Source organism: Nannospalax galili, unplaced genomic scaffold, assembly GCF_000622305.1.
Source record: "Nannospalax galili isolate Female #2095 unplaced genomic scaffold, S.galili_v1.0 scaffold288, whole genome shotgun sequence".
Lineage (NCBI taxonomy): Eukaryota > Metazoa > Chordata > Mammalia > Rodentia > Spalacidae > Nannospalax > Nannospalax galili.
The window spans coordinates 36,571-49,353 of record NW_008357996.1 but is presented as its reverse complement, the minus strand read 5'-3'; the positions used below and the strand labels follow the sequence as shown (position 1 = coordinate 49,353).

Sequence of the window (12,783 nt, the reverse complement as noted above, 5' to 3'; positions counted from 1 at the left end):
ATATATATGATGATACAGAAGTGATTTTGGGGGGTACTTCAAGATATCCATTAAATCTTTTCCTTCTTCTGAAGCGTGAATTGGATGTTCCTTTTAAAGTCAAGGCTGGCCAAATTGGTAAGTACTTTTACCCTTCATTGGGTAGTCCTTTATATTTTGCCTATGCTGCTTAACCTAAGAAGTGTTTGCTTCACCAAAAGTATGAGAGATTTTTGGCTTATATTAATTTTAGAGTTCTAAGCCTAATGTACGTTTCTTTGACAAAAGGGTAGAAAATTACACTCTAAATGGAAGAGCATTTCAGCTGTAGTCATGTCCTTTAGGCCTTGATTTCACTGCACAAAATACATTTCCATTTTCTAAAAGATAAGTAGATTTCATGTACATGTTCTTTGGATGTGAAAGTCATATAATTTTCAAACTCTATTAAATGAATTGTTCTCATGTTCAGTCATTTCCATTTGATGTATAATGCAGCAGTGTGGTATGGGGGAATGTGTTCTGGTAAGTACAAAGTCTCCTTTGCAGCTAAACACTTTGACCGAGATCATCTTCTATAACAGCATATGTAATTGTTGAAGAAATTTTCAGTAGGAAATTTAATCTAACAGATTGTCCTAAGTGGTACAGGCTATTTGATGTTTTTACTTAAGGAAAGAAAATGTCTATCTGTCTGTCCATCCACTGATCTAGCTATTTATCATCTATCATCTATCTATCATCTATCTATCTATCTATCTGTCTGTCTGTCTATCTATCTATCAACTATCTATCTATCTATCTATCTATCATCTATCTGTCTATCTATCTATCTATCTATCTATCTATCTATCATCTATCTATCTATTCTATCATCTATCTATCTATCATCTATCATCTGTCTATCTATCATCTATCAGCTGTCTATCTGTCATCTATCTAATCTATCTACCTACCTACCTAAATACCTACGTATCTAAATTAAAATCCTAGAATTACTCTTCCTTCTGAGTTTTTGGTGATCTCACATTTGTCCTCTTATCCCCCCAGCCCACTGGTATACTACATTATTTCCCTTCTTTAATCCCTAGTCTGAATTCTAGGGCTTTATCTTTTCCTGCTTTACCACCTCTTAGAAATCACATGGACACATCTATTTGGATCTGTGTTACATCACTATGTGTGTCCTTTACATATATGTGTGTCCTTTTCATGTTTGTTCCCTGAGACTGAAAGTGTCTCTAAGACATCTTTTGTTTGTAAAGTAGGGTGGACAGGCAGTCATGTTTAGCAGGGCTCTAGAAGTATTACTGTAGCCCTACATGCTTAATTCAAATCCTAGAGTATAGGAATTAGACCATTTATTTATTCTTTTACCCTGAAATACTTTCTGCATATGCAAGTACCTATAGGAGAGGCAAGGATAAATATGTTTTTTTCATCGAGGAAGTTATAGATCTAAAATGAGGGTGTAGATTGAAATTGTATTCCCAGCATGTTGGATGAGTTATAGTAACTAAAGTTTGTTGAATTCGTCACTCTATTCTTAAAAGTAGATTTATATTTTGAAGGGGGGGTTTCTAATGCCTTAAATTTTGCCCTTTTTGATTTTCAAAGTATCATTCATAAGGATTTAATAGTTTCTATAGGGTTACTTGTTAAATTGCAGGAGACCCATTACGTGTAAAAATGCAAAATGTATTTTCTTTATTTTTATTCTTTCATCTCTTTATTTTGGCTTGTGGAGCATTTATGTTCTAAATGTCTGCTCTGGTTAAAATATCTCATCTAACTGACAGAGTCAGGGTGGCTAGGCAAGCTCAAGCTTAATTTGGTTTTCTAAGAGCTGGCTATATTTATGGTTTCCCTAGGATTTAAAAAATGTTCCCTCCTCTATAAAAGGAGAGAGTAGCTGGGCTTGGTGGTGCATGCCTGTAATCTCACTTACTCTGGTGGTTAAGGCAGGAGGATTCCAAGTTCAAGACCAACCCGGGCAGCTTAGTGAGACCCTGTCTCAAAATAAAATGCGAAAAACAGGTCTGAGGATATAGCTCAGTGGTAGAGCCCTTGCCCAGCATGTGTGGGCCTTTATGTTCAATCCCTAGTACCAGATGTATACAGTAATGTAACTAACTGATTTTTTTCAGGACATTTTTGAGGGATGAGAGATAATGTGTGAGGGTAAATGCAGAGAAGAAAAGTTGAAGGAACAGATGTTCCTTTTCTGTTATGTTGAAGGGATATTTCCTGTTTTTGATCTTATACTCACTAAAAAGACAATCAAATTCTGTTAGGAGTTCATGAAGTAATATGTAGGCATCATCCATTATAAATCATAAGGATTAGAAGTGACCCAGAAGTGTACTGGTATGGCCTACAGGGTTCCCTGACCTGGAGCCATGTAAGAAACTCAGCTGGTTTACAAGATGAAGAGAAGTGAAATTCTTAATGGAGAAAGAATTTGATACTTTATCTCTGGTATAGATTCCCACATAAAATTGACTTGGCTATATAGCTATCCAGATAACCAGAATATTCTCCCTTGTAGAACACTGCCTTATTTCCTGTTCAGCTTGCTGTATTGTTTATCAGATTCTTAGAAGACTAAACATCTTCCTTTAAAAATGCCAGTGTTACATGGTAGCATGTAGCATACTAGAGTGAGTTGAGCCAGATCATTTACTAATGTCTTGCTCAGCAATACTGATCTTACAGCATTTACAATGTCAGCTAAGAAATTATGATGAGAGAAGATATTTTAGTTTTGGAACATGGAGAGCTTCAGGAGTAAACTTTGGCTGAAATTGTAGTCATGATGACAAGAGAGTATAATATAGCTGCCTGGAGACTTGAAAAGAGGGAGACCAGAGTCCAGAAAAAGATAAATTTGAGAAGATACCAAAACTAGGTTTTTCCCATTACAAAATTCAGCGATCTTTTCTCTTCTGCTTGGCAAACCCTTCTCCTCATACACCTCAAATGGTGGTTACTTATATCAGGGTCATAGTTCATCTATGAAAAGTTAACATTTTTAAAAGATTTATATTTATGTGTGTGTGTGTGTATGTGTGTGTATACATGTATGCATGTATGGTTTGTGCATGTAAGAGTGTAGGTGCCTGTGGAGGCTAGAGTTAGCAGATCTCCCCTGGAGCTAGAGTTACAGGAAGTTGTGAGCCACTGGACATGAGAGCTGGGAACTGAGTTCCAGTCCTCTGCCTGAGCAGTGTGTGAATCCTGAGACATCTTTCCAGTCCCTAAAGATTTATTAAATTTTTTTTTAAATTTATGTGTATGTGTGTGTTGTGTGACTGTGCTCTGTGTGAGTGCATTTGCACAGGGAGTCCAGAAGAAGGTGTCAGACATCCTGGAGTAGGAGTTAAAGGTGGTTGTGAGCTTCCAGATATGGATGTTAGGAACTGAGTTTGGGTCCTCTAGAAGAGCTGGAAGTGCTCTTAACTATTGAGCCATCTCTCCAGCCTAAAAAGCGATATTTTTTTGTTGGCTCATCTCTGAATCACCTGATGTTGATATCATTGTTTGTTCAGGAAATTTTTTTTTAAGCACAGGGTCTCATGTAGCCCAGTTCAGCCTTGAATTTGCTGTGTCGTCAAAGGCTGGCTTTGACTTCCCAATCTTCCTGCCTCCACGTCCCAAATGCTGGAATTATAGGTATGTGCCACCCTGACTAGTTTAATACCATTGTTTCTAAGAAAGAAAATATGTTCTGTTTCTAAGGGATTTGCAAATACATAATTAGAAAATAACTGAGTTGTACAGCACTATTAACATAAAATAACACAATACTGTTCATTAAACAGGATGCCTTGCCTCTTTGTAGCAGTTTGACCTGCCATCAAAGTTCATAAAGAAGAGAAGGGACTCTTCTGTGCTGCTGCTTTGATTCCTGTGGTGCACAGATAGTATTCTTACAGTGGCCATATTGGCACAGTAATAGAAGTTCAGTTGTTGGTGTGGCTAAAAAGAGCTTATGTGGTATTCACGTGTGCCCTGCACTCAGCTCTGGCTCCAGCTTCCTCACTGATGACCTGGATAAACTTAAACAGTTTCACTTCCCTGGGACTGAATGTTTTCCTTTTCAAAACTGCAGTGTCGCTGAATTTATCTTCTGGATGTTAGATACTAAATGAGAACAGTATGAAATACAAACTTTAAGGGTTAGTTTTTTATTTCATTCTCTTCTTTGTAATACACATACTAAATACCTGCAGAGTTTTACTCTTCTTTTCATGGAAAGTGAGAAATTTTTTTGAATCTTTTAGCAGTCAAATAAGAATTTAAGACTGAAATTATGTTTGTTTAGATAAATTAACTTTGAAGATTCCTTGGAAAAACCTTTATGGAGAAGCAGTTGTTGCCACCCTAGAAGGATTATACCTGCTGGTTGTCCCTGGAGCAAGTATGTTGTTTTCAGTTATAATCAATCAGCAGCATCGCCATGAAATGAAATGTGCCTTGGGTTAAGTATTCTAATAAGATTAGTCAGATAGAATATGTGTAAACAGATTAATCACATGCATGTATGCAATAAATTTGCATACATTTTACATATGCATATACATGTATTGCTACATTCATATATAAAATGCTTTTCTGTTATTATGTAAAAGTATAAATTCAGTCTGTTTTAGGCTTGTTCGTCATAGTAATTGTTTTTTATCTGAAGCTTCCTTTTAATTTGAGATGCACTTGATTGATGTACTAATAAGGAATGAATTGAAATACAAAAATTAAAATACACCAGTAGGTCAATTTACATATTTTAAGACTGAAAACTATTTCTTCCACATTTTGTAGCTTCTGATTGTATTTACTTAATATTTCTTTTTTAAAAAATATTTTATTTATTACTTTTACTTTATGTGTATGAGTATATTGCCTGCATGTATGTGAGTGCACCCGTGTCGTGTAATGCCAGCAGAGGTCAGAAAAGGGCTTTGGATTCCCCTGGAACTGGAGTTAAGGACAGTTTGTAGCTGCCATGTGGGTGTTGGGAATTGAACCCAGGTCCTCTGCAAGAGCAGTCAATGTTCTTAACTGCTGTATTTTTAATAATATTTTATTTATTATTTTTATGTGTATGAGCCTGTGTGCATGTAAGTGAGCCCATGTTGTGCAATGCCTGCAGAGATTACAGATGGTTGTTAGCTACTATGTGGCTGCTGGGAACCTAACCTGGGTCTTCTGCAAGAGCAACCAGTACTCTTAACTGCTGAACCATCTCTCCAGCCCTGGCTTCTGATTTTAAATAAGTGTTCTTTCAAAAATATGTGTAACAGATAGGTTTTTTTTTCCTCAGAAATCACAGTATTTTAACTATAATGAAAATTTTGAAATATTGAGGCTTAAAATCTTTAGTTTTTACTCTTTTCAGGTAACTGGACAATATGATAAAAATTTGGATTTTTGGCAGAAAAATTGCTTCCAGTTTCCCAACCATAATGCAAATGTATTATTTATTTTTGCATATTGCATACTTTGTTATCTATAATTCAGAGTCCTTTAATTAGTAATTGCCACATTAAATACATAATATTGAATTGAATTTTTCATGATTTTTTCTCATAGTTTTCATTGTAATAATGATGATTTTGAAAGTTAGTGAATATTAACCTTGTTTATTGCAGCTTATGAAATACTGTAAATATCTTCCTTTTTGTCTTTTTAAAGATTAGTGTTATAGGTGCTCATGCAATGTAGTAGTTTAATGAAGGCATCTTCATATGTGTGTGCTGTTATAATTTGTTCAGTATCTCCTTTTTACAGATATTCTTTACTTTTATATTCTTTCCTTAGTGTATATGATCAGACATGAAATTACAGATAAAAAGGATATATGTATGTTATGATTATTGATTTTTCCCAAAACATTTTGTAAAAACTTTATCAATCTACATTGACATTGCATGACAGTATATGTTACATCATTTTTATTTATTCATATTTTCTGAAGATTTATTTATACATATGAGTGTGTGTCTGCATGAGTTACCAACATGTGCATTTAGTGCCTTTGGAGTCCAGAAGAGGATGTTGGTGTCAGATGCCCTGGAACTGTAGTTAGAGGCAGTTGTGAGTCTCCTGATATAGGTGCTGGGAATTGAACAAAGTCCTCTGCAAGAGTGGTGTGTACTCTTAACTGCTGAACTATCATCTCTCTGGCCCCCTTACATCATCCTCAGACAATAGCAGCCCACATTCTCTTTTGTCTTCTGTCTCCTTTAGTAATCTATCCAGTTTTTTCCACCTTTTCTTTTTTTGGTATCTTCCTTTCTCTTTATAATTTCTTTCCTCTTTCTCCTTTTGATGTTTTATAAATAGAACTCACTATATCTAAGATTTTTGTAAAATTAATCTTTGCAGAACTGCTTTTTGACTTAACAAAAAGAAACATGTTAACGCATTTGTGGGGGCTAAATTTTTCCTGTTTTCTAATTTCATTTCTTTTTATTAACTATCTAATTTTAGGTATTAAATATGATGCTGAGAAAGAAGAAAAATCTTTGCAAGATATTAAACAGAAGGAACTTGCCCGAATTGAAGAAGCTCTTCAGAAAGCAGCAGAGAAAGGTACAATAAGTTGATTGTGGCTAGCTTAGACAAACCTGTCTTGTAGTTTAATGTTATTTTAGCCGTGTTTTCATAGGCTTGCTTAACCTGCAGTTCTACAGAATGAACCTTCTTTTAAAATCTTAAAATAAATATTTCAGTGATTTACATTTAGTATTGATTTCTTTTTTCTAGTGATTGTTTTATTCTAAGTTCCTGCAGTTGACTTTGTTTTGACCAAACGTTGAGGTTTATTTTATTTATTTTTGGTGTGTGTGCACTTTTTACCTATGTGCTTGCAGGGTGATGAGATTAAACATACTATTACAGTAAATGATGTTTGGAGGAGATGCTGCTGTAACCCAGTTTCCCTGTCACTCTTCATGAGGAACGGGATATTTGGATGAGATGGGGCATGTTCAGGGTGGTATGGCCATAGACTGGCGTAGAATATTCAAAACACATTTTCTTTTTTCCCTTTAGATTTCAACATTTCCATATCTTGAATAATTTTTGTATCCATCTAAGATAAATATGATTACTTTATATTTTGATCTTGGATTATAGAGGCAGAACAGAATGAGGTGAAAAACATTAGTCTGTAGAGTGATGAGTTTGAAGGACTTTTCCAGATATCTGACTTACTTCTCTTTAAAGTCCAGTCATAGCTCTTTTTCTGACTCAGGTGTAAATTATTAGGATTTTACAACATTTCTTTGCATTTGGTGACTGGTATACATAGTTCAGTGATGAAGGCAGATGTTCTGTCTAAAAGAATAAGGCAAATATTTTTGTTTCACCTTATGTACAGAGGTACCTTTTTTCTTCTTCTAAACAAAACAAAACGAAACAAAACAAGATAAGGCAAATATTAAATTAGAAATGACTTGAATTTCACTTAAATACAAAGACGAGTTCTTTCTTTAGCCTCAGCTGGTAACTTACTTGAATCAATGAGAAGTCTATTTTAAAAATGACTTGGCTAGTGTGGTTTTTTCAGTCCTTGCTACTCTGGAGGTTGAGACGGGAGCCTGAAGCCTGGGGTGCAGGCCATTGTGGACAACATATTGAGACCCGATCTTGAACAATAGTAACAAGGACAATACCCTGCTTGTGATGCTCTTTATCACTCATCCTAAGCCTTTTTTGTCCCAAGTATGTTTTTCATTTGTAGAAATGATTCTTTTACCAGAAGCTACTATAACCATTCAAAATACAGAGGCTACCAAATGGAAGGAAACACTTAAAACCCTGAATGTTTTTTCCCCTTTTATTGTTTTAGGATGGTATTCCAGTAGTTTTTTTTTTTTTTCCCATTAGTATATGTAGAAATGCTCCTATAAACACAAGGTATAATATTGAAAAGCACTAGAGTTTTATTTCTTTTTAGAAACTTCTCAGAAGAAGTATATTTTCTTCACACACATGTACACACACATGTACATATTTGTCAAGGCCTAATGACATACTTAGATCTACTGATGTATAGTTATATATTTATGCTCACTTTATATATTATTAATGTACTATCTTTTATGAATAAATCAAAACTTTTTTTTGGGTAGGACTAAACTATGATTACTTTAAAAGTAGTTTATTGTTTTCAGTGTTCTGTAAGATAGCCTTAGCAGTTTGGCTTGTTTTAGTTGATGACTTAATTGACATAATGAAAACTCACTATACATTTTGTGTTGTGTGCTTATGAAACTTTGGCTGCTAGGTTATTTAGTGCTTAGCTCCAAGCTGACCTGTTTGGGCTTGATGGAGACCTGGATGATATAATTTTTTTAATAGAGGGTGAACACCTATAAAATTAATTTTGCATAAATAGGTCTTTTAGGTTGATATAGTATATAATACCAACATTGTAGCTTCTTGGCTGATAAAAATTTAGGTTTTGTTGGGATATATTTAAAATTTAGGGAACAAAACTCAGTTTTAACATACTATGTTAGATTTATCAAGGAAATGTTTAGAATATAAAATAGATGAATTTAAGAATTGAGAAAAATGCTGAGAGATTATTTTTCCTTAACTGTGAAGAAATCTGTATAATCATCTTGACTGCTTGTAGATGTTCCTTTCTAGTTTCTATACATCTGTGTCCTATCTTCATAGGAGGTTTTTCATATAGATGGTAGAGATACACTGGCCTTTAAATGCCTTACATCTTACCTCATTAATTAGTAGCTGTTTCTTATCATGCTCTCTTCAGATGCACTTTCCCAATGTGTCCTTGATTTTAAAAGTATGAAAACACCATTGCCATATATAGAGACTCAGAGAGAAAAGGAGAGGAGGTGATTATACTTTAACAGGCATGGTGATAAAAATGAAAATATAACCTTCATGGGCCTGGAGAGATGGCTCAGCAGTTAAGAGCACTGGCTGCTCTTGCAGAGGACCCGGGTTCAATTCCCAGAGCCCACATGGTGGCTACGAATTGTCCTTAACTCCAATTCCAGGGGAATCTGAAGCCTTCTTCTTACCTCCGCAGCATTGCATGACATGGGTGCACTCACATACGTGGAGACAATACACTCATACACATAAAATAAAAATAATACATAAAAAATATTAAAAGTGTAACCTTCATGTTGATCCACTCTGTAAAATGTAACATAAATAAATAAATAAATATAAATAAATAAATAAATTAGAGTGTTAGCATTGCTTGGAAAAAAAAATCAAAGTCTTTGGTTTTATTTTTTGAGAATTTGCTTACCTGAAAAAATAAACATTTTTTCCTTTTATTACACTGGAGTGACTTTTTCTGTACTAGAGAAGGCTATCATAAAGCCAAGGGAGTGATGAGTTCCTGGGAAGACCGAGAGCTTTCCAAATGGTAGTTTCTGTATTTAAAAATGTAGTTTTGGAAGATAATGTATACATACACTTAAAAATCAAACCATTTTTTTAGGAACACGATGATAGGGCAGTTGCCTGCTCTACACTTTATTATTCTTCACATCCACTTCTTCGGTAACCTTAACTTTAGCAGCATCAACACTGTCTTTTTCTTGTTCACTAATGTACATTAGACTCTTGGTTTTTGAATCTCTTGTTCTCTCCTTTCCCTAAGTGCCCTCCCTGTTGTCTGCAATTCACTGCATTTAAAAGGTCAAAAGTGTTACCCTCTCTAGCTTTAAAAAATATGGCTTAATCATGAGTTTTGGCCAATTACTAGTCAATATCTACCTTACTGTGACAACACTGAACATTTGATGTACAGATGAATTGACATACTGTGATTGTATTTCTTTTTTTCTGGCAATCTTTTGTTTTTCTTAAATTGTAAAAACTTCTTTTTATTCTTTGCTTAGTCTTCTGCATAAACTTACTAATTTTTTTTCACATACTACATGAAATTGGTTGTTTTGTGGATATCCATGCTACTTTCTAGTTGTTTTAATTCCTATCCTGGTCATCTCTACCTATGCCTTCCCCCCCACCCCCTTGGAGTTTGCTATTGCAACTTTTTTTTTTCCCCCTGCTTAATTTAATTTAATTTAATTTAATTTAATTTTATTAGTGCTGAATAAGTGAACACAGGGCCTGGTACATACTAAGCTGCCAGTATTCCCAGTGTTTTAAAAAATTACTTAAAAATGTCTTAGGTCTGTTATACATAGTCTTCTTGAGACTGGTCCTCATTATTCCCCTCTGTTGGATTAATGGTTCCTTAGGTTCCTTGCCTATTTTTCTTTAGCTTCCTCCTTTGCTAGATGTGTCTAGTAGCTTTCAGAATAATTCTGAAATTACTTTTAAGGACAAAGGCCTTTTCATTTTTTTTTTCCACTATGAAATTACTTTAATGGTGGAATCTGTACAAGTGATGTCGGGCCAGACAGCAAGTGCACAGTGGACATAGCTGTGAGTGAATAAAGAGTTCACACCGATATCATGCTTTAGCTGCTAAGACAGCTAGGCCTTTGCATTTTACTTCTGGATCTGTTTTGTCTGGGTTAGAATTTCATATTCACGATCTGGAACTTGCCACTCACACCTGCATCCCAGCACTCAAGAGGGTAAGACAGACAGGTTTTAGGCCAGCCTGGGTAACATAGTGAATTCCATACCAGGCTGGATTATAGAGTGAGACACTGTCTCAAAACCCAAATCAAACAAACAACACCCCGCCCCCCTGCCCCAGCAATGCTGAGTAGTTTCAGAATTAGGATTTTGAAGGCAATGACTTCTAAGTTCCAGGTGTCAGTACGCTCTCTGTGTTGTTGAAAACTGAATTTTAATGCAAATCATATTTGAATTGGGAAAATACAATATTTATTTAATGATGAACAAGAGAAAGTGTCCGAGTCCTGTCAGAGAAGTCCAGGTAGTGTCCAGGGAGTTCAAAACGAGCAGTGTGTCCTGCCAAAGAGATGAGGACAGACTGTGTGAAATTGTGTTTTAACAGGGTGCAGTGAACCCAGAAAAGAGTGAGAGCACTTTAGGGTTAGAACACTTTAGGTAGAGGAGGCAGGCATACAAGCACAGAGCATCTGTAGGGAACAGATAGATTGTATTTGGGTGTAAGGTTGGGAAACTAAGTTTTGGTCAGTTTAAAGAGATTTGAATGACATGATGATGATGATGATGATAGTGACGGCAGTAGCTGGCATTTATTATTTACTATTTGCCAGTCACATGTCAAGATGCTTTCCGTGAACTAACTCATCTAGTAGTTACCACCCTGTCTTATAGGTGTTATTATTGTTTCCATTTTACAGTTGAGGAAGCTGATAGTGAAATAACTTGTTATAGGTCACACAACTAGAAAATGAGAGAGATGGAATTTGAACCAAGTCTTGAGATCATGTCTTCTTACCCTGTGCAGTAGTGAACTTGAATCTCTAGCTGGTGGAGCAGTAGGGAGTTAATAAGTTTTTCTTTTCCTTTATTTAAAAGCCCAAGGAACAGCTGAGCAGAGCTGTGATTCTGGAAGTTTAAAGTGATGTGGGCTACGTTAGGTGTGGGTAGGAAGTGGTAAACAATGCTGTCCAGTCATCGTTAACTAGGATGGATAAAGGGTGCAGACAGGGTATCTGAAGGGAGCACATCACACACTCAAGTAAGATGGGATCGTTACATCAGACTTAATTATTGTCAAGTATCACAGTGACTTAAAGAAAATGGAAAGAACTGCAGGCAGAAAGAGAATCAAAATAGCAGGTTTCTATATGAAAATTTATCAAAGATTTTAGTGAGACATTAGCTGTTATTTCTATTTGCCTGCCTTGCCTAATTTGATTGTTGTAATTTTCATTACTAAGAATTTTTGCTTTAATATGAAAATAAAGTTCATATGCCAAAAGAATGAAATGCTGTCATTGTGTTTCCTCAGAACGAATGGTTTTGCTATCACTGAAGCTCAGCTATTCTGTTACATGGTGTCTGAGTCTTTGCAGTTAACTTTAGGCGCATTTCTCTTATGAAAGTAAAGGTCTAAAATGCTTTGCATTTTGGTTATTGCTGCTATGGGATGCAGGCGCACACCCAGGGGAGTTCATGTATGGCTTGGAAAGCTTTGTTTACAAGGACATCAAGCCTGGTGGGTATGCATGGTTAATTATATTTAACTTCTTAAAAATTATATTCTTACCTATGCCTGAACTTTTAGTGGAGTACAGTCAGTGGTGTGGCATCCTTTGAAAATATGGAAATGTAATTCATGTTCTCACCCTTGCTATCCTTTTCCCTACCGTCCGTAGCCATTCATTCATTTATTCACTAAGTATTTGCATGTTTTCATGTAGCAAGCCCTATTATGGGAGTTTGGTGTTTCTGTAAACAAGCAGTTAATCACTGCCCTTGTGAAGCCCACAGTTTGGTCTACACATAACTGAAATTTGTATTGACTTTGCTTTAGTTTTCTAATATAGTAGTAGTTTCTCAGATAAGTCCTTCCTCTTCCTTACGGCAGGGATATGTTCAAACTCGCAAGAAGCAATAAAATAGAACTTTTTTTTGTAATACTTTATTCAGAGCTTCAAGGAGGGCGCCTCTGTGTTCCTTCTCATATTTTCCTTGTGGAGAGTCTGCTAGCCTGCTGCCCTATATAGCGTATTGAAACCTGAAGCTTCACAAAGGCAAATTGAAGGCTGTTTGTTACAGAATTTATAAGAAGATTCTTTTATGCTAGAAATTCTTATTTTCTAGAAATTATGCCAAATGAAGTGATAACTTAAAAAATTTTCAATACAGTTTTGGTTTATTAAATGTGTTTATAACTCT

The 12,783-nt window shown here is 35.4% G+C and overlaps 1 protein-coding gene across 1 annotated transcript in view; it reads left to right on the top strand.

Moving 5' to 3' along the window:
- Vps13c (vacuolar protein sorting 13 homolog C) overlaps positions 1-12,783 on the top strand; it is a gene marked incomplete at its 3' end in the record, with an annotated part of 83,725 nt that overhangs the window by 34,379 nt on the left and 36,563 nt on the right. Inside the window, exons 3-6 of the mRNA XM_008856026.3 lie at positions 75-117; positions 4,304-4,399; positions 6,469-6,570; positions 12,038-12,100. Of these exons, the coding sequence (XP_008854248.2) occupies positions 75-117; positions 4,304-4,399; positions 6,469-6,570; positions 12,038-12,100 (304 nt within the window). The remainder of the gene's footprint in view (positions 1-74; positions 118-4,303; positions 4,400-6,468; positions 6,571-12,037; positions 12,101-12,783) is intronic.